Source organism: Phocoena phocoena, chromosome 3 (genome assembly GCF_963924675.1).
Source record: "Phocoena phocoena chromosome 3, mPhoPho1.1, whole genome shotgun sequence".
In the NCBI taxonomy this organism is placed as follows: domain Eukaryota; kingdom Metazoa; phylum Chordata; class Mammalia; order Artiodactyla; family Phocoenidae; genus Phocoena; species Phocoena phocoena.
Window position 1 is genome coordinate 60,816,111 of NC_089221.1, and position 26,319 is coordinate 60,842,429.

Genomic DNA, 26,319 nt, shown 5'->3' on the forward strand with positions numbered 1-26,319 from the left:
TTATATCTGCTCCCAACCTCCCACTCCATCCCTCCGCCAGCCCCACCACCACCCCCCTCCGGCCACCACCAGTCTGTTCTCTATGTCTGTGATTCTATTTCTGTTTCATAGATAGGTTCATTTGTGTCATGTTTTAGATTCCAAATATAAGTGATATCATATGGTATTTGTCTTTCTCTTTCTGACTTATGTCACTTAGTATAATAATCTCTAGTTGTATCCATGTTGCTGCAAATGGCATTATTTCAGGGCTGTCTTTTTATTCTCTTGGTAATATCCTTTTCTGTAGAACAGTTTTTTAACTTAATGAAATGCAGTTTATCTGTTTTTTGTTGTTGTTTCTTGTGCTTTTGGTGTCATAAGAATTCATTGCTCAATTCAAGATCATGAGGATTTACTCTTGTGTTTTTTTCTAAAGTGTTCTATAGTTTCAGCTTTTATACTTAGGTCTGTGATCCCTTTTGAGCTAATTTTTGTGTATGGTGGAAGGTCGGGGTCCAACGTTATTCTTTTGCATGTGGATGCCCAGTTTTCCACAACAATTTCTTAAAGAGACTATTCTTTCTCCATTAGGTGGTCTAGACACTCTTGTCAAAAGCCAGTCTACCATACATGTATGGTTTTCTAGGCTCTGAATTCTATTCCATTGATCTATATGCCTATCCTTATGCTAGTACCACACTGCATTTATCACTGTAGCTTTGTAGTAAGTTTTGAAGTTGGGAAGTATGAGTCTTCCAGGTTGTTCTTTTTCAAGATTCTTTTGGCTACTTGGGGTTCCTTGCAATTCCATGTGAACTGTAGGATCAACTTTTCCATTTATATAAAAAAGACTATTGGGCCAATGCTTTAATAGATTCAATAATTTACTGCTTTCATAGGCCTCTGGGGTCTAGAAAGCCTTCCTCTGGGCATACTTCAAGATCCTGCTGTTAGCAGAGCCCTTCACTAAGCAGCCCAGTGGATCATCGTGGATAACAACTTGAAATGAAGACTGACCAAGTAGCCTTCCCCAAAAGTGGAATTTGGGTATTGCCCAAAACAGTCAGCAGAGTTCGCTCCATGATGTTAGGCTAGCCTTACTTCCAAATACATTATACCTTAAGTATATATTTCAAAATCTTGGTACTAACAGATAATTATAAAATGTGTCATTGACAAGGAGCTTGGAGACCACCTAGTCTGAGTCTTTATCTCTGAGGTGAGAAAATTAAATTCTAAAATTATGGGAAGTAAGTAGATGGGCACTGACATGCTTTAAATTCATAGGCCATTGATGTTCCATTGATAGACGCTTGGAAATACTGATTCGAAAACTCTTATGGGGATGACTTTCTTCCAAGCAATAAACCAAATTCCTAACTCAAACATAAAATATAGTTCTTGAGACTCTTCATTAGAGAACCAAATTTAACTGAAATCAGACAGTGCCTTTCAGAAGTTACTAAGAAGTAGACAGTCATGGAATGCAGAGCTGTTGGGGATAAAAATAACTGGCTTTTCTCTATCAAAAAACTATTTTGCCTCCTTGTTAAATAGGTTGTATTTTTAACTTTCAAAATGCCCCCCTTATTATTAATTACAAAATCACTAGCTTTGCAGTGATGAGTAATTCATCTTCATGAGGGTCCCTGAATAAGGCACTGTTAATCCTTGTGCTTGTAAATTTAATTCCATGCTAGTTTCATAATTCTTAATAATTAGATGAGGATGAAGATGATAATAATACCAAACACCTGTGTAGTGCTTACCAGGTACCAGGGACTGTCCTATGGATATGGATATAGATAATAACAGATAACAACATGTATGACATAACAACATCCATGAGTCATATAATACTCTCAGCAACTCCAAGAGGTAGAGGTTATTACCTGGGTTTTATGTAAGAGAAAACTAGGCACAGAACAGACAAAAACCCTTTCCTGGTAGTATAGTTAGTAAGTGGGGCATAGGTTCAAATCCAGACAGTCTTAAATCTTTCTGGGCCTACACTCTTTTTTTTTTTTTTTTTTTTTATTTATTTATTTTTTGTGGGGGAGTGGGTAAAGTACATTTATTTTCTTCTATAGGTGTTTCTTTTTCACAAAAAAACAAGGAAAAGGAGAAAAAGCTCCAGCACCCAATGTCCACTGGGCTTTAGTCCATGGGGAGGAGGTGCCCCACGTGCCTGGCCCCTAGGCTGACCCCACCTATGGCGGAGGAGTGCCGCAGCTTCAACAGGGTGAAGCTGGAGAAGTTCTGAGCCTGGATCTCTCTCTCCTGGGTCAGCACCAAAAGGAAACCTTCCCTCAGCAGCTCCCAGCTCTTCCACACAGAGCCCACACACGGGATGGGAAGTGGGCCTACACTCTTGATCACAAGGTTTTACAACTTGAGGGCAAGGTCACTGTCCTTTGCACTCTTAGGGATCATAGAATAAACAATAAGAATGATAGCAGAGCAGTTATTGTATACCTGATGCTGGGGCATTGCTTCCCAGGCCACAGAGAAGGAATGACACAGAGTAAGGGACATGAAGGCACATGGTGGAATAGGAAGAAACATTCTATTTCTGTTTCCCTTCCATATCTTTATGGAATAGGGAGCCTCGGTTTGGGCTATTGCCATTTTGCTAATACTACCAAGCATGGTGGTATTAAAAGGACAAACGAACAAAAGAGCCTGGTTGAGGAGTCCTAGGGAGACCTGGGATTACAGCCCCAATCTCACACATTAGCCGTTGGACTCAGCAAATCACTTCCCCATTTGTTTCCTCATCCATCAAATGGAGAAGAGGGGAGATGATGGGAAAGGGAGGACTCTGGTGAGTAAATGAAGTCACACAGTGACACCTTATAAATTATAAAGAACTGTACAATTGAAAATCTCTCTCGGGCTTCCTTGATGGTGCAGTGGGTAAGAATCTGCCTGCCAATGCAGGGGACACGGGTTCGAGCCCTGGTCCAGGAAGATCCCACATGCCGTGGAGCACCTAGGCCCGTGTGCCACAACTACTGAGCCTGTGCTCTAGAGCCCGCAAGCCGCAACTACTGAAGCCTGCGAGCCACAACTACTGAAGCCCACATGCCTAGAGCCTGTGCTCTGCAACAAGAGAAGCCACTGCAATGAGAAGCCCGTGCGCCACAAAGAAGAGTAGCCCCCGCTTGCCGCAACTAGAGAAAGCCCGCGCGTAGCAACAAAGACCCAGTGCAGCTAAAAATAGTAAACTAAAAAAAAAAGAAAAGAAAATCTCTCTCATTATAACTTACGATTCAACTTATAGTATGTGATCCTTTTGGCCTTTATTAAGCTTGCTTTTCTATGGAAGTGTGTAAGTAGAAGGCATTATAGATGGCTTTTATTCATACTTAGCTGCCTGAGTGCTTTAGTTGTCATCTCGTAAGAATTTTTTTCCTATCACATAATTCAGTTTAGGCATCCATCATCCCAGTTGCAAGATTTTCTTGCTTGTAGTCCAAGCTGGCAGTAAATGAGCAATAAATGGCTAAGGAGATATTCAAGGTCTGGTGATAAAAATGTATAATCATGTTATTAGAATTTTAAACAATTGGATTTTTTTTTTTTTTTTTTTTGCGGTATGCAAGCCTCTCACTGTTGTGGCCTCTCCCGTTGCAGAGCACAGGCTCCGGACGCGCAGGCTCAGTGGCCGTGGCTCATGGGCCCAGCCGCTCCGCGGCATGTGGGATCTTCCCAGACCGGGGCACGAACCCGTGTCCCCTGCATCGGCAGGCAGACTCTCAACCACTGTGCCACCAGGGAAGCCCTGGAAATATTTTTTAGCTTCTACAAACACCAATTCCTTTTCAACCTCGGGCACACTGTAAGGCAGATGGCAGAGAGGGAGGCTCAGGAATGGTCCCGGTCAGAATGTGATAACAGACACCCTTTGAGTGCAATGGCCAAACCTGAGGGACCACACCAGTTTACAAGCACCAGGCGGTCTCATTCATTGACCATGGGATTTGAGCAGAGCTGTGATGAAGAAACTCCCAGGTGTATTTCTTTTTTTCTTAACTTTCCTAATTCAGGGAGGGTGGCAGAGTTTGACCAGCCTGTCTTACCTATTATATGAACAGCCATGGGGCCAAAACTTGAACCAGTTGATTTATGCTGGTCAGACCATATCTAGAATATTGTGTTTGCATTAAGGTGGGGAGGGGACATGTCTTAAAGTCATTGGCAAACTGATATGTGAGCAGGACTGGAAACTCTCTCTAACTCCTATTGTGAAGAGGTTTCAGGAACTGAGGGGTTTCACTTGGAAAAAAGAGAAGAGGGGACGTAGACACAATGCTGGCACTCTCTGCAGGTTGATGAGGGGCTGATGATGAGGAAGGGGAAATCGACTTGTTTCCTGCAACTCTAGAAAATAGGATGTGACCTTCTATAACGATTGAACCTCTTAGGTCTTAGCTGACTCATTTGTAAAATCAGGGATTGGACTGTTGCCCAAGGTCCCCCTCGGTGCTGATGTCCTGTGACTCACTGGATCCAGTGAGTGGACCATACTGGAAGGCAGGCCTCTCAGAGTGGGCTTCCCATTTAAGAATGGGCTGTTCCAGTGCTGTGCTCGCCAACAGAGATTTAATGTCAGCCACACAGTTACTTTTAAATTTTCTAGAAGCCACATTTTGAAAAGAAACAGGTGAAATTAATTCTAATATATGTATTTACCCCAATATATCTAAAATGTTATCATTTCAATATAGAATCAGTGTAAAAAAATTGTTAATGATACATGGTACATTCCTTTTTTCATACTGAGCCTTCCAAACCTGGTGTGTGTTTTGCCCTTAATGCTTATCTCAGTTAGGACCAGCCATGTCTCAAGTGCCCACTGGCCACCTGCTGACCAGTGGATGCCATCTTGGGCAGCACAGCTTAATGACCATGTGAGTGCTGACCACACGTCAGACCCTAGAGAGAGGCTTTACGTGCATCTTCATTCAGTCCTGAGAGATTCCCATTACATAAATGGAAAAAAAAAAAACCCACTATAGGGACTGTATAATTTGCACAAGTCCACACACCTAGTAAGCAACAGGAACCCTGATTCAACCTTAGATCTGTCTGACTCAGTGTTCTTAACCATTAGGCATACCATAGGGTGAGGTACTGAATTCCCTGTCAAGAAACTGGATGGTTATTTACATGTAAGATGTCTGGGGTAGAGCTTTGGCAGTGGGTTCCAGTAGAGGCCTGACATAAAGTAGAATTTCAAGAGAAAGGCTGTGTAAGCAGTTTGTCCTTCAGCCACTCCTGAACAAATAACATTCTTTGTCCCTAGCAGGGCATACTTGAGTGACCTTGGTCATTTTGGTCATCAGATAGTGTCTCTGAAGAGTCGAGCTGGGAGTTTCCTGGAAGCATATATCGTCAGTCATTCCTAGAATATTAGTTCAAATAAGAGACAGTCACTGTATTTACGTTTGTTAAAATCACCCAGAGCTTTTATTTTTAACTCGATGTTCCAGCTTAATGCATTTATAATGATGATTGGAGGAGGGAGTTGTGTGGGACAGAAAGGATAGATACTTGGCTCTCTAAGCCTCAGGAACAGGGCCGTCTCCCACGTGGCTGTAATGAGCTGTGTGCCCACCTCTGACTCTTGGGGGAGCATTTCTCTGTGCATTCCCAGACAGCCTGTAAATCCCCAACAGCAAAGGGTCATGGGCCAGAGGAAATGGTTGTGATCATTCTTCTCATACAGACTTGAAATAAATCAGAAAGGAGAAAAATAATGGTTACAGATGGTTTATTGGATTTTATCCTGTTTGCAAAAATAATATATCTGGAATTCTTTTGAAAGTTTCCTCTTGTCCTTTGGGAGCAGTCGCCCCAGTGCTTCAAAACATAAACGATGTTTTATTTTCATTTTCCAATTTTCATGCCGTGTGAACATTTTCTGCTGTAGTTGAGGAAGAAATTCATCATCCAGTGATACCATGTAATGCCTTGGAAAGAACTGAGGTTCAACGCAATGAGAGTGAAACTTCAGACGTTGTTGGTTAGACCTGTTTGTAATTTAAGGCAACTTCTGTTTATGTTCCCCCCACCCCCACTTTTTTTTTTGAAGGGACTCGATGTCCAATAATGTTCCCACTTATGTAAAAGGGAGCACACTTGACCATTTGCCTTTTATGTTAAAATCTTTTTACATAGTTCCGTAACCTGATCTTTAATTAGTAAAGGGTGGCTGATTACCCTAAAGAACACATATGAAAAAATAGATGGTTTTAGCACTAACAGAGGGGTTTTCCAGCTTTTGTTACCGAGCAGCTCTTCAGTTCTCTCCCACCCGATGGGTTCGTCCCGCCACCAGACCTGAGGCTCCCAAACACCCATCCTTCTGGCTGCTGTGTCATCCAGCAGCCAAAGCCTCCACAGCCCACACAGGACTTGGGCTCCCACTGGCCTTCACAGTGTTTCATAACCTTCTCAGAGCAGGAAAGCTAACAGCTTCTCTGGCTCCTAAAGGCTTAGGATGTTTTCAACAGGCTCAGAAGTTTAAATGTTACTCAAGTTAGGAAAGGGGGACCTTTCCTGCACCCTCCACAGTCACGGGCCAAATTATCCTTCCTTCTCGTCAAAAAGTAGTCTCAGTCTAAAAAGAAGAACAGGTACTTAGATAAGGAATCTTATGACATACTTGTGCCCGTGATACTGACACTATAATCTGACAACATCAAGCATATAAAACCCAGACTTTGATTATTAAGCATTCGCAAACTTTGGGGAGCCTTAAAGCAGATGTGGTGGAGTTCTGTGAGATGGCTTTATTTTAAGGGATTCTCTTTGAGGCTTCATCTCTGTAGGTGCTTGTTCACTCCCTTGGGAGAAGCAGATTTTTGTGCATTAGGACTGCTGTCTGAAAGCCTGTCTCTCCTTTCTGTATTTTGTAAGGACCAAAAAGCTGATCATTGATGTGATCCGGAACCAACCAGGGAGCACACTGTCAGAAATCTTAGAGACGCCAGCAAGTACAAAACAGGTAATTGGCCTTAGAGTGTAAAATAATAAGTACCTTTGATATGAGTTGATTTTGTTAACAAATCTTTGTGCCAAATGTTTATCGTTACCTCAGAGAAACTGTATCTGACACGGTTTGGAAGTAAGGAATTCAACCGAGTTCAGCTATATGTAAAATCCATGGAATATCAATGTAATGAAATAGAAAAATGCAGCACTGAATTTATGCTGAAGAATTTTGTCCTAGACTAGGAAGATAGTTCTGGGTCTTTCAAAGCCTCTGAATGTTCATTGTAAACTTTGAACAGTGAGTGTAGGAAACAAAGGAAAAGAAGAATGGACTACTTAAAAATGAAGACTGGGCTTCCCTGGTGGCGCAGTGGTTGAGGGTCCGCCTGCCGATGCAGGGGACACGGGTTCGTGCCCCGGTCCGGGAAGATCTCCCGGTCCGGGAAGATCCCCGTGAGCCATGGCCACTGAGCCCGCGCGTCCGGAGCCTGTGCTCCGCAACGGGAGAGGCCACAACAGTGAGAGGCCCGCGTACCGCAAAAAAGAAAAAAAAAAAAAGAAGACTGTATTCATTGCAGTGGATGGGCAAATAAGTCACTTAAGAGATCGTTCTGGTCGACAGGATACAGAAAAATACCTTTCATATTTTATGTTTTTGCTAACTTGAAGAAATGAAGAAATGTCCCACACATTAAAACTGTTTTCCAAATGCTTCGGAAGCAAACGTCTTGAGTCCATTAGGTCAGAGCACCATTATCCTGGTGTAAATAACTGAAGTTTATTAAACTTTAATAACAATCTTGCAATAATCCTTTTATCAGCATCCTTGAAAATGCATCATTATTCAGTTTGTTCTGAATTAATTTCAGTGATATTGCTTTAGTTTCGATAATTGCCACTCCCTAAACAAACGCTAACAAAATTATCTATTTAGTTACTCTTAGCTGGGCTACATGTAATTTCCTGAATCATTCTTAATTTAATTGGTTGCCAAGAAATCATTCTGTCACAGTTTTTAATAAAAGTATATATATATATATATATATATATATATATATATATATATATAAAATGTCAAGTTATCTGATGTTTGTTAATGTGTGAATATTTTTAAACAAGGTGGGTAGAATATTTTACTGAGTATGAGAATTTTAATTCTTAATGAATATTTTATTTTTCCCCAAATGTAGCTTAATCACTAAGAGTGAAGACTTCCGAGATCAAGTATAGCTCTGTAGCTCTAGGCACTTAGAAATATTTCTATGCCTTGATTTCCTCAACTGCAAGAAGGGAATAATAATAATAGTACCCAATTCAGGAATAACTCAGTTAAAACATGTTAAGTGGGTAGAATAATATCTGATACATATTAAGTTCTCAACAATATTGGCTGCTACTGTTACTGTTACCTGCTAACCTGGTTTACTGTTACTGTGTCCATAAAGTTGATCTGTCATTTATATTCTTAGACTTTGTCTACAGTGTCAATCAGTTGTCTGATTGTGACATGGGAAGATCACCAGTCTCTTGTTATTACTGGTTTTTTGAACAAAGTATCCAAACTGTCTTGATTCATTTATTTGGAAACTTATTTCGTGCTAGAAAACTCTTAATTTCCTTTGGTTCAAAGAAACCCTGCAGGTTTTTCAGAGTCGGAAGTTTGAGAATGATTCCCTTACCAGAACAAAGCCTTTACAGCTTATGAATCTCTGTAAATATGGCTGATGTTAGAGTCGAGTTCAGGGTTCTCATGGCCACGTTTTAATGGATAATCTAGTTTTAGTTTCCTCATCTGGACTATTGTATCCAAAACCGATATCTTTCCATCCAGAGAACTATAAAATATCAGTTATCCCTGATAATATGTCCATTACTAAGGTAACTTGTCATCTTAGCAATACCGTAGCTATTTAGAATTTCGCTCAAAGTAGGCCTGCCACCACTGCTATGTTTCTCGGAAAAACAAAGTAATTCCTTCCCAAAGACCTACTTCAAAACCCATGAAGAACGTATTGTAATTCTGTCTCTGGACCTTGGCTCGAGGACCTCTTTCATTTTGATATTAACTTGCCTTGTACAGCTTCTGAATCTGAGATTAGGGCATCAGAGATAAGTCAACATCTTGATATTCCCTTTCCAGGAGATAGATCATGCCGCAGACATGGTGAGCCGTGCAGTTTTAGATTCCAGGACTCCCGAAGACATGAAGCATAGCCAGTCTATGGTTGAAGATGCACAGCTGCCCCTTGAGCAGAAGAAGAGGAAGATCCAGAGGAATCTTCGGACATTGGAACAGACTGGACATGTGTCATCCAAAAACAAATACCAAGACATTCTCAATGAGATTGCCAAGGTTGTTGGAAAGAGTATTCTTTCTCCTTTGCTTAGCAGACGTGTTAATCATTGGTCACACACATGCTGGGACTCTGAGGTGACATGAGGAATTCATAGTTATATACATATGTTTCCTGTCCTCCTCAATATTACAGATTTTTTAAGGTTTCAGAGAAGTTGATGACTTTTCATAGAGAATAATCACAATTCCCCCAAGTCATTAGAAGAGTTGAAACACACCAGACATAAATGCTTAGGAAATGTAATAGACAAGTTTCATCTGTTGCTTTAAACAATACCTACTAGTTTTAAAAGTGACACTTTTAGGAGCGTTCTCTCTTGAGTCCTTAGTTGTCATATAACCCAGTTGCCCATGGGACCTGCCACTGAGATGGCACCTCTGTGTCCCTGAGAATTTTCCTCTAAGCAGTTTAACCTGAATGCAGTTCAGACTTAAAAGTTAGTTTCTGTTTTCTCCTCCCTGTATTTTGACAGTTGAGAAACTTCCTGAGAAAAGGATATCAAATTAGTGCAAGGAAACATCACAGGAAAAGGCTAGATCTGTTTGCCAAAGATAAGGAAGTATATATTTTGGGTTAAAAAATGTTTTTTCATTCTTTTTACCCAAACATGCAAATTAAAATGGGTCTGGAGGTTAAGGACAGTTACATGATCAGAAAAAAAATAAATTTTCTTAACTTCTGGGAGGGAAATGCACTCAGCTTCATTCTTCCACGGAAAGTTATGGTCAGTCCTGGCAGTAGGCTTATTCCTCCCAGCCTGAGTGCCTCAAGGGAAGTAACGTTTTTTTCTATAGCTCTGGGGTGGAAAATATGTCTCTTAGGGAATGTGTAGTAGAGAAATTGATGCTTTTGTCTTGGAAAAAGCAAAAAGCTATCGTGAAGGCATCCCCCAAAATATTCTACTTAATGAAGAATTTTTACTCAAGAAGGATGTGTTTGTCTGTCTTTGGATTCCTAGAGGAATCTTTTTTAACTGTCCACAAAGGAAAAATAATATTAAACAAGCACCATTTTCTTAAATGAAACGTTTTTTTAATTCACAAATTAGAATTACAAAAAAAAAGAATTGTGTGTATGTAAGTTTAAATATAACGTATCTCTCGTAAGCTGTAAGCAGCTTGGTCAACTTTATGTTCTAGGAACTCTATTTAAATCCAAGTAATAGTTATCCATGTTGAATTTTTTCAATCAATCTTGAGACCCCAGTTGTTTTTGCAAATCTTGAGAAATATTTTTCAGATTAAAAAGTGTATTGTTTTTTTAATTTCTAAAATAGGGGATTCCCTGGCAGTCCAGTGGTTAGGACTCTGCACTTTCATTGCCAAGGGCCCAGGTTTGATCCCTGGTCGGGAAACTGAGATTCCCACAAGCCACATGGGGCGGCCAAAAAAAAAAAAGAAAATGAATGTAATGATGAAATGTAACCCTTTTCAGGGTAAAGTATTCTTCAAAGTAGAATGTTCAAAATATTCTGAAGAAATTTTCTCCTGCTAAAATCTTCCTTGTGCCCTTTTAAAAACACTATTTCTCCTTATACAATTAATCTAAAATTGCTTCTCTGCTTTTTCATCAACCTTAGCACCTCTCTTAAAATGAAATACAAAAAAAAAAAAAAAAAAATGAAATACAGACACTCCCAGTTCTAAAGTAAAAAGGGAACATTTTGGTGTTGAGAGTTTAAAATGAGGTGACTAAAATAAACTACAACAGTCACAAATAGTGATTTAGTACTAGATATTCTTCTTGTCCCAAGTGGGCAGTATCATAAAGCAAACTCCTGCTTAAATCTCATACCGTGGCCTTTCCTTGTTATTTTAGGATATTCGAAATCAAAGAATCCATCGTCAGCTTCGAAAAGCTGAATTGGAAAAACTTCAACAGACCCTGAACGCACTTAACAAGAAGGCGGCATTTTATGAAGAGCAAATTAATTATTATGACACCTACATAAAGACTTGTTTAGACAACTTAAAAAGAAAGTAAGTTGAAATCATGTATTCTTTTGTAATGTCGTGATATATATGGGGTATCCATTCTTTTACAATCCTGGGCTGTCGGGTTGGGTGTGCTAGCAAACTTTTGCTTTATTATATAACCAAAAACTAGAATCTCAATTTTATGATTTGCCACTCTGAGCTAAGAAGTCAGGAGTGAATTTAGAAACATGTTACTTCTCTATTAACATCGGCATTAAAGTAGTTTACCCTGTTGTGTTTCAAACAAGTAGCTTTAAACACTTGGGGAAGCACTTTCATTATTCCTTCTTTTTTAGTCAAAGGTGTGTTTTAAACACTATTATTTAAAAAAAAAAAAAAAAAGCAGCTACCCTTGGGGATGATAACAATAAACAGTTTTTATATACTTGACAATGTTAGGCAGCACCAGGTATTTGCTATTGCACAGCACAGCTCAATGATTTTAAATTACTTACTGGTTTTTACTGGTTTTTAAAAATTACTTCCACAAAAGACAAAATTTGTCAGTTCTCTATTACCCATTAGCATACATATCATAGATTTTTTTTCACAATATAGCTACCTTTTTTTTTTTTTTTTTTCTTTTTGCGGCACACGGGCCTCTCACTCTTGGGGCTTCTCACTGTTGTGGCCTCTCCCATTGCGGAGCACAGGCTCCGGACGCGCAGGCTCAGTGGCCATGGCTCACGGGCCCAGCCGCTCCGCGGCATGTGGGATCTTCCCGGACCGGGGCACGAACCCGCGTCCCCTGCATCGGCAGGCGGACTCTCAACCACTGCGCCACCAGGGAAGCCCAATATAGCTACTTTTAATGAGTATTCTTTGCTCATAATTGCTCTTATCAATAGACTAAGGTCAATGCTAATCAAATTTTAATTACCCGTTTAAATACATAATTCAGTATTTTTATGTAACCCTTGTAGTCAAATTGACACTAGGAAATGGTGCTATATGGAAAAATCAATTGCATTAATCATAGATTCGATGAAGGAATATAACCAAATTTAAATCTCATTTATCTGTGCCGCACTAGTTCTGAATTTTAATTCATTTGCTTGCAGCCTGTAAATTACTTTTATGCTATTCCTGGGAAGATAAAAGTTGGTAAAGCTAATATTTAGTAGAAATAAGCTTGTCAGGGGTTTTCTCTACGTATTTATTGCAACTACGACAAGGCATTTTACAACCTCTGCAGTCAGGTGAGCTAGATTGGGATTCTCTCTTACATTGTGTGATCTTGAACCAGTCCAGTGATCTCTGAAGCCTCAATTTTCTCATCTTTAAGAGAGAATTGGGAGTACCAGCCTTACAAGTGTTGTTATGAGAGCTAAATGAAATGATACAGAAAAAAGGAATTTATTTCAGAACACTATGGCAAGGTTAATTTTGTAAATGTGAGGCAGTATTTAGAAAGCACTTGGAACAGGGATGGCCACGTACTATTTGTTAAATAAATTAAAGCACTCCTAGTGATACCTTTCTTTAGGAGTGTGTACGCAGTTTATGTTATGGCACCTAAGCTGCTTGTGAAATGACTTAATCGAGCCACATGGTTCAACATGCCTGAGACAGCAAAGTACAGGTTTTATGAAACATATTAGTCTGTAATTCAAACTTGAGTCGCATCGAAAATAGCTTTTCCTTAAACTGTTCAGTAGTGAGATTGCACTGCACCGGGAAGGTTGTCGCCGACTATCACACAATATAAAGTTGCCCAGGTTCCATATAGTGGGGGCCAGGTGTGGGCAGTGGTGTGCCCTCTGTGCTGGTTGTTGCGCTGCCTGGAACGTCTGAGTTTGCCATCTTCACGACGGATGGTCTGTTCTTATCTTGTCAGAAATACTCGGAGATCAATTAAACTTGATGGAAAAGGAGAACCCAAAGGGACAAAGCGAGCGAAGCCGGTGAGGTACACCGCAGCAAAGCTGCATGAGAAGGGTGTCCTCCTGGGCGTAGACGATCTTCAGATAAACCAGTGAGTGGCACCGAAAATCTGCACAAAGCACACCGCCCTCTCATCCCTCCCATCAAATCTGACTCCCACTTCAGTTTCCTGTGGCCTTTGAAGAAGGCTTCACTTGGTCTGTCAGGGCTTCCCCTTGCTCACAGATGACAGGAGAGAACACGTGTATTGTAATCTCTAGTCTTCCCATAAGGCCTGGAGCATCTGATGCTGCTGGTCAGACTAAGTGCTGATCGAGTGATTGTGCTTCCCGTGGCTTAGCCAGTGTGTTGGGATTTGCCAGCCTCGCCTCTCCCTCCAAAAGAACTGAGTCACAGCAGTGAGAAAAGAAAAGCTGCCTTTTGGTCTAGCTCAGTGAGAGTTGTTTCCAATTGCAAAACGGTACCTCTCCGATTTGGAAGCCACGGACTGTGTGCTGTTCCCTGGGTCAGAGCCACTCCAGCAGTGTGCTACTACTGTGTGTATTTGAGGTGGAGGAGAAACCCTCCTCCGAGCCCCACACCAGGCACTAATGGGTTCGCCATTTTAAAAGGACCGTAAGTCCTGTGCTCCATCACTTCCTTTTCCATTGGAGGACGCCAGACTCACTGTGTGTACTCCTCTGTAACTCCGGCTTCCTCCAAGGCCTGGCTTCTCTTGCATTTGTCCCATCCAACCTTCTCTTGACAGAGACCAGCTCAGAGAAAATGCTTCTTCCCCTTTGAAGTTGCTGTAAAACTAATCGTCTAAAATGCTCAACTGGCCTGTCAGCAGTAAAACTCAACATTTATAGTTCTGTGAATCTCCTATAATTTCAACTGTATATTATGCTCTTTAAGAGCAAGGACAATATTTTGCATTTCTCTTGTAACAAAGCACCTACTTCAGTGCTCCGTGGGCTGCAGATCTCAACACGAGCCATATTTCCAGTGAGCCAAACTGGGGACTGATGGTGGGAGATTTGGGGTAACTTCCTTAGAATTTTCCCAGCAGGCTGTTCACCAGGAATGGTAACTTAGGGTCCATTAATTTGTTTCAGCTTTAAGCGTATATTTGCAGTTCCACATGTGTGAATGGTCCTTTCTTTACTAGGTTTAAAAACGTTACATTTGATATCTCATCTACTGAAGATGTGGGCATCTTTGATGTCAGATCAAAATTCCTGGGTGTTGAGATGGAAAAGGTACAGCTCAATATTCAGGTAAGCTGGGATTCCTGCAGATTGGGGAGAGTTTTATAGTGGGGGTCCCTCTTGGCTTCCCTGGCTTGCATTCTTTTTTTTTTAATTTATTTATTTTTTTTGGCTGCATTGGGTCTTCGTTGCTGCGCACGGGCTTTCTCTAGTTGCGGTGAGCGGGGGCTACTCTTCGTTGCAGTGCGCGCGCTTCTCATTGCGGTGGCTTCTCTTGTTCCGGAGCATGGGCTCTAGGCGCGTGGGCTTCAGTAGTTGTGGCACACGGGCTCAGTAGTTGTGGCGCACAGGCTTAGTTGCTCCGTGGCATGTGGGATCTTCCCGGACCAGGGCTCGAACCCCTGTCCCCTGCATTGGCAGGCGGATTCTTAACCACTGTGCCACCAGGGAAGCCCCTGGCTTGCATTCTTCATGACAACAATGAAATTTAACAGGAGACCAATGCCAGCCTTATTTGCCAGTATTAGTTTGTGGTGTTGATTTTTTTAAAGCTATGATTTTCCACATTATTGGAACTTAAACTGCTTTTAAATGGTAAACCATAGCAGTGAGTTTTTCTAAGCTATGTTTTCATTTTGAAGCTTAGAGAAAAGAATAATATATGTAAAAGTATTCAGAGCTATTAAGTAAAGGTTGGAAAGTTTCCTTTTCTTAGGAAATTGCATTTCTTCCTAAGATAGCATATACCCAGGATTGGAACTTTCTGGATCTCATTTCTCCTTCTTCCCTTTCTCCTTCCTAGAATTATTTTTGCATCAGTTTCTTAAATTTCTTTGTTAACTATTTGGGATCACAAGAAAGAAAGACATTGTGCAAAACCGATATCTGTAAATAGAAAAATGGTGTTTGCAGTCAGAATTACTGCTATTTTCTCATAAGAACCACATTTAAGCCAAATATACTTGAGCAGAAACAGAAAACAGTTAATGTGCCACCAAAAAAAAAAGGAGGGAGAGTGCAAGTAAATGTTTATCTACTCCCAACTTAATTCTTGCACAGAATCAATTTAGAGCTGCGATTGAGTTTTCTTTTTTGATATGATTGAGTTTTTAAATGGAAATAACACCTATTTACCTGGGCCCCCAACTACTTGTAAAACTGTTCCCAGGTATTCTGCATGTATCTACGTGGAACATCATGATAAGCCACTGGGAATGGTGTAAGTTCCAGCCTCACTGCCTCCCTAGCCTGTTGCTGAGATCCGTGGAGTTACACCTCCACCCCTAACCCATGGGATAAAATACCAGGGCCCTTCTTTTCTGTCTAGCATTCCTTATAAGCCTAAAAAGAAATGAGAGCTAAATGGGTTTTATAAAGACACTGAGATAATGGAGTAAATTAGAGTTAAGAGAGATAATTGAAGATATTATGTAATTATGAAAAGTATACTTAACGCTATTATTTTCTTGTTTATTTTAAATGTCACTAAATGTATCCGTCTAAAAATTTAACTGAAAGTCTTGAGTTACTCTGTGGAATACTTAGATAAATATGGGAAGAGAAAAGAGTGTGCTTGTGGTGATATGCCTTGGTTAGTGATTCTTCTGTAGCAAGAACATATCATGTGATTGCCAAGAAGGAAATGATCCAAGCCCGATAAACATCAACTGAACAACAGATGAATCACAAGTGACCAGGAGACACCTGTTTAGAGAGGCCTCAGGAATTCCATAGGACTTCCTTTTAACAGTATGCAAACACCAAGCTTCACTTGCTCCTTTGTTAAAAGTTTCATAGTAGGATTAGCTGTTCACACCATTCACTTAGACACACAATTGTAAACTGTTGCTCCTTAGCTGTATGCAGGTGGCTATTATGCTCATTGACATATCATCAGGACCAGCTACATAATTTGCAGGGCTCAGTGCAAAATGAAAATGCAGAGCCCCTTACTCGAAATTGGTGAGAATTTCAAGACGACGACAGCAGAGCATTAAACTAAGTGCAGGGCCCTTCTTCTAATCATGGGACCATGCACAGGTCGAATGCCCACAGAGCCAGCCCTGCATATAATAGCTGTCAGACATAAAGTCACACTTATCTTTTCACACAATTTATGGCTTTCAGACAATTCTAATAGGAAGCAAATTACCAAAGAGAAATGTGACGGCCCGGTCTTCAGTGGGAGTCAAGGACTTTGTTTCTAAGAGGACAAAAAGGGAGATTCCTTCTAATATTATGCTTCTAGGTTTTCTACAGGCCACTCTTTCCTCAGTTCCTAAAGATGATATCCTAATTATATCCTGTAGCCATATACATAACAGGAAGGTGTGAGTTATGTGAAGATGTTCTGCTTATATAAACAATGGCCAGTGTTTATGGAGGGCTGCAGTCTTGGTATTCTTCCTTTCCCAGATGAAGAACTGGGATTCAGAGAGCACGTTATGGAAGGGCCGCTGGAATCCAAACTCTTCATCTCTCTACACTGCTGCCTCTCTCACAGGATTCCAGTTGTTCCTGACCAGACAAGAGTGGCTTACAAAGTGTTTGCAGACTTCTTGATCTCATATGCCCAATAACACGCCTATGGGGTTGGCAGTGTCAGCCCCAATTTACACACAAGGAAACAGAACCTCAGAGAAGTTATATGATGTTGCAAGGTTGTAAGATAGCAAATAGTGGAGATAAGACTAATATCTGGGGCTTCCCTGGTGGCGCGGTGATTGAGAGTCTGCCTGCTAATGCAGGGGACATGGGTTCGTGCCCCGGTCCGGGAGGATCCCACGTGCCGCGGAGCGGCTGGGCCCGTGAGCCATGGCTGCTGAGCCTGTGCGTCTGGAGAGACCACAGCAGTGAGAGGCCCGCGTACCGCAAAAAAAAAAAAAAAAAAAAAAAAAAAAAAAAGACTAATATCTGGTCTTTCAGCCGCAAGTACAATCAGAGTTCCTCTGTTCCCCATGGGGGCCCAGCTAATTCCCCTCCATACATGATTCCTTCTCAATTTAACCATATTGGTTTCGTTCTTTTCCAAGAGTCTTTGACAGATGTTGCCTTTCCCAAAGGAAAAGTGAATCTCCACTACGCTTTAATAGGCAAAACCATTCTTGATGAAAGAACTTCACTTCCCTATGGAATTTCCATCCCAGAAGCATATCTAAATAATGGAGGGGTTTAGTTGAGTGCAGTTGGAGATAATTGAGAAAGTAGAGCAGGAAGCCGGCAAGAGCCCTTCCCTCAAAGAAGACTCCACCTTCTGCAGGTGGCCTTGCTTGTTATAGACACAAGGCATTATCATTGAGAAACAAGAAATTTCCAGAGCTACAAGCAGGAAAATGAGACCCGGGTACGAGTCTAGGGCAGTTCAGGAATATCTTCTATCTGGGAAAGCCCCCCTGTCCTGTGTTGTTGTAAAATGTTACTGCTTTAGTCTCATGCATTTGGCTGGTGTGAGCCAGTTATTAATTTATAAACGAAGGAAATTTTATTAATTTTTCTTTGTTTATACAGCAGCAATGAAACAGAATGATAAACTTACTTGAGAATGAGGAACAGAATACAGGAACAGAAGTAGTCTAGATCGGAACGAGTTGCTTTGTGCAGTGGTCTCCAAATTTCACTCTCGCAGTTTTCCTCAGTAAATACAGCATTTCTCCGTATTTCTCTATATTTATTTATTTATAAAGTATACATGCTCTTGGCACTTTACTCAAAATCTACTTTATAAAATACATAGAAAATGTACATGCTTAAGAAATGAGGAAAAAATAAAAATAGGAGTTTTAGTATTCTTTTTCCTCCTCAACGAACTGTCTCACTCCACCTTAGAAAACCCTGGCTCTTCTAAAGGATATACCTCATCTTGCTGTAACATTTGTGTCTTGAGTTTTTCAGTTATAATTAAACTTTTAATTCTATGTCTAATATTAACGGTAATGGTTTTCTCTCGTAAAGTCCTTATCAATTCTAAAACTCTGTTTTCTTTCATCGAGGTGAGTGATTCTCAAACTATGGCACCCAGACCAACAATATCATCACCCCTTGGGAACTTGTTAAAATGCAAGTTCTTGGGACCCACCCCAGAGATCCAGAATCAGAGATTCCTGGGGGTAGGACCCAGCAATCTGTTTTAACTGGCCTGTGTTTTTAAACCAGGTGATTCTAATGCACACTGAAGTGTAAGAACCCCCACCGAGGTCCTGAGGTCAACCGAATCTTATTGTTGTCAACAGTCTTCCAGAATGTGTTTTAAATGTGGGAAATGTCAAATTGGAGATGTGATTGATGTTCCTTACAATTTCAGGATTTACTTCAGATGCAGTATGAAGGAGTAGCTGTGATGAAAATGTTTGATAAGGTTAAAGTGAATGTAAACCTTCTCATATACCTGCTGAACAAGAAATTCTATGGGAAATGAAGTGCCTGAAGAAATCTCATGGATTCTGTATCACCTGGATTAGGAAATGAATCTGTTTAGTATTTTTGTTTTTAAACATGATTGAAATCACTGCTTATAAACGTGTGATTTTTCTTTTTTAAGACCAAAACCGTTCCGAAGAATGTACCCATGTGCCTTTTTGATAACCTGATACTGCAGTAGAATGATACACAAAATGAATTAACGTAAACACTGCCACATTATACTGTGGTGCAGGTACTCTGATTTAAAACTTTGGATATTCTGTGATTTGTTTTAAAGTAGGGAGAAAATAACTTTAGCTGATTAGGGACAAATGTGTAAACCTATTTTCCTATAAAAAAAATTTTTAAATGTCCCATTTGAATACTGTAAGTCTTCATAGATTTTTTTTTTTTTTTTGATCTGTGGAGAAATGGAACCTGAATTATTTGTAATGAATTATTTAGAGAGATACTTGGTTCTAAGCCCCACCTTCTGGGAGTTATCGATTTTAAAGAAACCTTTTGTGCAATTCAAAGTGAAGTTTTTATAAGTAATTGAAAGTGACAGTACAATAACACTTTCTGTATAAAAGTATATATTTTATGTGATTTATTCCTACTTAATGAAGTGCACTACTGCCTCATGGTAGAGACTCTTGGACCCAGAGCCTCTCAGTGACTAAGGAACAAGGTGGATAGAGATCATAGGCCTCACCCCACCTCCACCCCTCACAATTTATTTGAATATTTCAATTGTGCCTCTCAATGTTTTGTAATGCAATAAAATCAGTATCTGGATGGTTTTTAAATGTATTCTTTGAAAATTGTTTTATGTAAAATAAATATTACTGAATTACATTAATTTGACTTCTGTCTGAATAAATCCAAATCATTTAGTGGGTAGGAGAAGGTTCTTGGTGGGACTTTGGGGGAAAAGAAGTACAGTTGACCCTTGAACAACATGGGTTTGATCTGTATGGGTCTACTTACACATGAATTTTTTTCAATAAATAACTGTAAAAAAACCATGAATTTCTTTTCCACATCTTTTTATTTTTGATATCTGGTGTTAATAATATGTATAACATCTACAGTGTTTTATATCATATAAGACAATATTAATGTAGGTACTGGCAGATTTGTTTTATAAACAGATCACATAAACGTACAGTATTGATAAATACAGTACAGTACTGTAAATGTATTCTCCTTACGATTTTCTTAATAACCTTTTCTTTTCTCTAGCTTACTTTATTGTAAGAATACAGTACGTAGTACATATAACATACAAAATATATGTTAAGAGTTTGTTATTGGTTAAGACTTTAGGTCAACAGTAGGCTATTAGTTAAGTTTTAGGAGAGTCAAAAGTTAAATCAGGACTTCCCTGGTGGCGCGGTGGTTAAGAATCCGCCTGCCAGTGCAGGGGACACTGGTTCTAGCCCTGGTCTGGGAAGATCCCACGTGCTGCGGAGCAACTAAGCCCGTGCTCTGCAGCAAGAGAAGCCACTGCAATGAGAAGCCTGCGCACCGCAACAAAGAGTAGCCCCCGCTCGCCGCAACTAGAGAAAGCCCCCGCTCGCCGCAACTAGAGAAAGCCCACACGCAGCAAGGAAGACCCGACACAGCCAAAAATAAATAAAAACTAAATTTTTTTTGTTTTGTTTTGTTTTGTTTGTTTGTTTGCGGTACGCGGGCCTCTCACTGTTGTGGCCTCTCCCGTTGCGGAGCACGGGCTCCGGACGCACAGGCTCAGTGGCCATGGCTCACGGGCCCAGCGGCTCTGCGGCATGTGGGATCTTCCCGGACCGGGGCACGAACCCATGTCCCCTGCATCGGCAGGCGGACTCTCAACCACTGCACCACCAGGGAAGCCCAAAACTAAATTTTTAAAAGAAAAAGTTATATTCAGATTTTTGACTGTGTGTGTGGGGTGGCACTTCTAACCCTCACACTGTTTAAGGGTCAACATCTACAGCTGTGCCATTTAGGGTATAGTTTATGGGGAGGAAAAGTAATTTTCCCTCTACCCTTCTAAGTTCTTGGCTGAGACCTCCCCGCCCCCCATAATAAAAGACAGATTAACAGGAGAAAAAGAGAGGTTTAATGATGCATATACCTCCTATATACCTGGGAGACACACAGGAGCTATCTGCCTAACTATACCCTCACTTACTGTGCTTTGCCTGCTCCCCCAGATGTCCCAAGCCACCACCTTAAATACCATCTCCAGCTAAAGGCAAAAGGCGATGGGGGGAGCAGTTAGGGGAGGTAATCGGGCAAAGCAGAGTAAATGAGGGTATAGTTATGCAGATTTCAGCTTCTGCCTTTTCCACTGATAAGAGTTGCTAGAGATTTAGTCACTCTTCCTTGTTCAGAGAAGGAAACACCCTTAACGAATGGAGAGTTCCCTTATAAATGTAAATGTCTTTTAAAAGACTGTAACTTTACTTGGTTTTCAGAGCTTCTCCTGTATCTGCTGTTTTTCAAAAATAACCAGCTCAAAGTAATCCTTCTACCAGAGAGGCATATTGTGGGGATGGCACATTTTCCCCTTCAAGAGTGATCTGCTGGGACCAAGAGATCCAAAACCCTGTGGCTGACACAAGGTAGAAGTTTGTTTTTGTTAGACCCAAACGGTCTACGAGGGATTCCAACTCGCCCAAGAACCGCCAAGAGTCGAGAGCCGCTGCAACACGCAAGAGGTTTATTAGGAGCCGATGCACCGGGGTTCCCTGAACCTCACGCAGGAGGCCGATGGGGAACCCCTAAAAGCGGAATCACATACTTTTTATAGGTTTATTTACTCATAGGGCGGGTATATTCTCACAATGATTGGGTAAATGTGGTGACTTTTGAATTCATTGGCTTAGGAACTTTTGTCCCACCTTCTGGCCGTTATAGTTGTCTGTTCATTGTGGCGGTTAGGGCGTATACCTGTTACGGGCAACTGGAAAATTACCCGCTGTCTGGCAAGTCCCCGTCAACTGAAAAACTCCAAGAATTGGTTTCGATAGGGAGAAGGAGTGGCGCACGATAGGGAGAAGAATTGGTTTCGATAGGGAGAAGGAGTGGCGCACGATAGGGAGAAGAATTGGTTTCGATAGGGAGAAGGAGTGGCGCACGATAGGGAGAAGAATTGGTTTACGGGAACAAGTGAGGGGGTGGAAAGTCCCTAAAGGCCCCACATTTTCTCAAAGGCAGGTGAGCAGTCCCACAAGTTACCAGGGATCCAAGCTGGCCAGTTGGCTCTGTCCTTGTCACTGATTCCTGGATGGCAGGAAGGGGGAAAGAAGTCCGGGTCAAGTCGTTTTGTTTCAAGCTCCATGTGTTATTTCTGCTTACAGTCCTTTGGTCAAAACTTAGTTACATGGGGCTTCCCTGGTGGCACAGTGGTTAAGAATCCATCTGCCAATGGGACACGGGTTCAAGCCCTGGTCCAGGAAGATCCCACATGCCGCGGAGCAACTAAGACCGTGTGCCACAACTGCTAAGCCTGCGTTCTAGAGCCCATGAGCCACAACTACTGAGCCCATGTGCCACAACTACTGAAGCCCGCACGCCTAGAGGCCGTTCTCCACAACAAGAGAAGCCACTGCAGTGAGAAGCCCACGCACCGCAAAGAAGAGTAGCCCCCACTCGCCACAGCTAGAGAAAGCCCACACATGGCAACGAAGACCCAACACAGCCAAAAATAAAATACATAAATTAAAAAAAAAAAAACAAAAATGCTGGGAAGTAAAGTTCCTAGCTAAGTCATGCGCCCAATTAAAACCCAGGGGTAGAGGGGGAGGTGGTTCTATTTGTAAAGAAAGGGAACAGTGATACCTGGGGACCAATCAGCTGTCTCTGCCACAACAGTAATCCAGACTCTCAGGCTGGACCCCCCTCACTCCAACACTTTGTATTCTGTTCATTCATTCAACAGGCTTTATTTTCCACGGAGGTTACCCCATATTCAGAAACAGTTCGCTTGTGCTCATTTGGCACACTAAACTTGAAGGTAAGCCCGACAGAATTTGGAAAATTCAAATTTTAAAAGAGTAGAATCTGCTACTTTGATGATTGTTTCAGGCTTATACAGATTTTTGACAGAGGTAAATACCTTGAAACAGTGTTGTCTCAGCAGTTTGTAGATGTGTGTGTGTGTGTGTGTGTTTAATGGATTACCCTTACTACAGGCTTCTGTAAAAGGAATCAAATAAAAGTAAAGCTTTTATTTGTAAAATAAAAAGTAAATTTTTATTTTTAAAGTAAAATAAAAAATAAAGCTTCACCTTGAGAATAAACCTCCCTGTACCCTACAGCTAGCATTAGGTGAGGAACAGGAACTGGGAGGAGGTAGGAGTTACGTTAAGCTTGCTTCTTCGTGCTCTAGGAAAGACTTTTAGTGGAAATGTACAGGAAGAGCCAAAATTAGGGAAAGATGTTTGGAGGTAAAAGCCAACCTTTCACAGCCTCTCAAAAAGGGGCTTGTCTTAAATTACCTTTACTGATACTTTGTCTTTTTTGTGGATTCTGTCTAGGGTCACTCTCTTTCAGACTGAAGAACTTTAGTATGTAAGATGGCTAACAATAAATTGTCTCAGTTTTTGTTTATCTGGAAGAAAAAGGGTGGGGCGGGGGGGGGGGGGCTCGTCTTAACTTACTCCAGCACTGAGTGACATGCTTGAGTGTTGTTTTTATGGAGAAAGATCTTTCTATCATGCCAACATCCTCGAGGAAAGCTGTGAAATGTTTTCTCTCCGTTGACCCCCAAGATGAGGTTATTGTTGAAGATATTACCAACCGCTTCTTTTTTGAGATCTTTAAGGGAAATGGATGAATGAGTGACCCAGAGAAGGAGGCATATTTTGGGGTGGCATATTCTGCTACCGTTCACCAGCTTCCTCTCCAGGGCTCGTAGCTTTTCTTACTCATAGGGAGAAGGGGAAAAACTGGTTTGGCTTTTTAAAACACGGAGCAATTGAAACACTAGCTTCATTTTTGCATAGCTGACTCCTGTATTTTGATGTATGTTTGATCATGTTTCCGCTGTTACAAAAATGATTTTTGGTCTGGAACGCTGAGGGGGGGTCCACGCTTGCCCCGAACTCCACTTTTTAGCACCTGGAACTTAAAAAGGCAAAAAAGACTTAACAGGGCTCTAACTACTCGCAAAGAATGTGCTCTAGTGATCTCCAAGAGAGGGCAAGCCTTTGCATACTTTAATATTTTGGAAGTTTGTGATGAAGAAAGAGACCCAATCAGTGAGATCACTGTCTGACATGGCATACGTTAAAAAAAAAAAAAATGACAAGCCCAAAATGGACTCATTCTCGCTCTCCACCCACATCACAGCAAAGCAAGACTTGATTGCAGTTTTAACCCCGCCCAGAAATGTGGCCTTTAAAACAGTCAATCTTAAATTTCTGGATCAACACTATTGAGCTAATCTGCATGATAAAGACCCCTGCAGTACCCTTCCCCCAAAAGGAGATGGCCTGGCTTGAAACAAATCCTTTCTTTTCTTCTGCTTAGACCTTCTTTCCCCACCCTCCACCAGCCCACAAAAACCCCTTCAGTGTGCCTTTCTAGTTGTTACACAGAACGATGCCTGATTCTTACATCTTTCAATAAAGCCAATTAGATCTTCAAATTTACTCAACTGAATTTTGATTTTTAACACACATCTCCCTTCTGTCACTGAAAGACCAGAACCATGATGTGTATGTTGGTGGATGTGTGTGTGGTCAGGCACTAATTAGAGGTGCTGTTCATGATGTAATTTTTACAACTTGGACTGTGGTTAGGTAGGGGTTTGTGGTACTCCTCAACATTCCAAGAGGCAAACCACAGAACTCTGAATGGTGGAAGTTGTCTCTATTTTGAGAAATTCTGGTGAGTACTGGGTGGTCTAACTGCTGATCAGCTTTTTGAAAAATCCATTGCCTCTATTACTGTAACCAGGACTTGGTAACAGGTTAAAATAGAGCCTTCTAAGTCATCCTCTAAGCTCCAGAGGACAGAGACTGTTACAGTCACTGCTGTATGTCCAGAGCCTGGCAGTGCCTTGAGAATGGTGGGGAGGTAGAAGCCCAGCATTGGATCCTGCCAGGGGGTTGAGAAGGAAAGAGACCGCCACCACCTCTCAGGAGTCCCAGTATGGCTTTTGGCCCTTGTATAAATGGGACAGTTACTGATTATCTCAGTTTAACAGTGCAAATGCTCTCTACAGATAAAATAGCTCATACAGATTGTCTAGGTTGCCTCACTGTTGTTTCCTCCGAGTATAACATCTCTTAGCTAAAATGTATTGGAAGGTGTGATGGTTAATTTTATGTGTCAACATGACCTGGCAAATGGATGCCCAGATAGCTAATAAGATACTATTTCTGAGTATATCTGTGAGGGTATTTCCAGAGTAGATAAGCATTGCATCTGCAGACTGAGTAAAGATTACCCTTATCAATGTGCACAACCATCATCCAATCTGTTGAGGGCCCAAAAAGAACAAAAAGGTGCAGGCAGGGGGAATTCTCTCTCTCTCTTCTTGAGCTGGAACATCTGTCTTCTACTCTGCGACAGCAGAGCTCCTGGTTCTCAAGCCTTCAGACTCTGGGGACTTAACACCAGTAGCCCCCCAGTTCTCGGGCCTTCAGTCTCAGACTGGGAGCTATACCATCACTTCCCCTGGTTCTCAGGCCTTTGGACTCATTGAATTATACCACTGCTTTCCTGGTCACCAGCTTGCAGACAGCAGATCATGGTGGGACTTCTTGGCTTCCATAACCATGTGAGCCAGTTTCAATAATATATCTCCTCTTACATACGTCTCTATGTATCCTATTGGTTCTGTTTCTCCGGAGAATCCTCACTACTACAGAAGGGAAATGAACAGATATGAGAAGTGAAAGATATTGAGTTCACCTTATATAACTTGAACAAGTTTCTGTTGTTTGCTTTTTAACAGATACTGAATTTGACCTTTACTAGCACCCCAAACCACAGGGATAGTCTACCATTCTGTCCATGGATTTCCATAGTGGAAATGCATTGTTGACCTATTATAAAAGATTAACTTTACTTCTAAACCCAAAATACCAATGCAGGTTTGTATCAACAAAAGGTAGAAACAGGACTTCTGTTGGTTAGATTGTACCGTGATTACAGATCTACTGTTTGCTTTAAAAACAAATGTAGAGGGGCTTCCCTGGTGGCACAGTGGTTAAGAATCCACCTGCCGGTGCAGGGGATACGGGTTTGAGCCCTGGTCCGGGAAGATCCCACATGCCTCAGAGCAACTAAGCCCGCGAGCCACAACTACTGAGCCCGTGTGCCTAGAGCCCGTGCTCTGAAACAAAGGGAATCCACTGCAGTGAGAAGCCCACGCACTGCAACAAAGAGTAGACCCCGCTCACCGCAACTAGAGAAAGTGCAGCAACGAAGACCCAATGCGGCCAAAAAATAAATAAAATAAATAAATTTATTTTTTAAAAAACTATAGAGATATCTACACAAAATCTGGAGAATCGCACACCTAATTTGCATACA

The 26,319-nt window shown here is 41.3% G+C and overlaps 1 protein-coding gene across 2 annotated transcripts in view; it reads left to right on the forward strand.

Moving 5' to 3' along the window:
• IQGAP2 (IQ motif containing GTPase activating protein 2) overlaps window positions 1-19,644 on the forward strand; it is a 239,231-nt gene extending 219,587 nt beyond the window's left edge. For both annotated transcript variants that reach the window (XM_065874499.1, XM_065874500.1), the window contains 6 exons: window positions 6,907-6,994; window positions 9,122-9,334; window positions 11,157-11,317; window positions 13,152-13,289; window positions 14,349-14,457; window positions 18,689-19,644. In XM_065874499.1, the coding sequence (XP_065730571.1) occupies window positions 6,907-6,994; window positions 9,122-9,334; window positions 11,157-11,317; window positions 13,152-13,289; window positions 14,349-14,457; window positions 18,689-18,802 (823 nt within the window). In that variant the 3' untranslated portion in view covers window positions 18,803-19,644. The remainder of the gene's footprint in view (window positions 1-6,906; window positions 6,995-9,121; window positions 9,335-11,156; window positions 11,318-13,151; window positions 13,290-14,348; window positions 14,458-18,688) is intronic.
• Window positions 19,645-26,319: the final 6,675 nt, after the last annotated feature.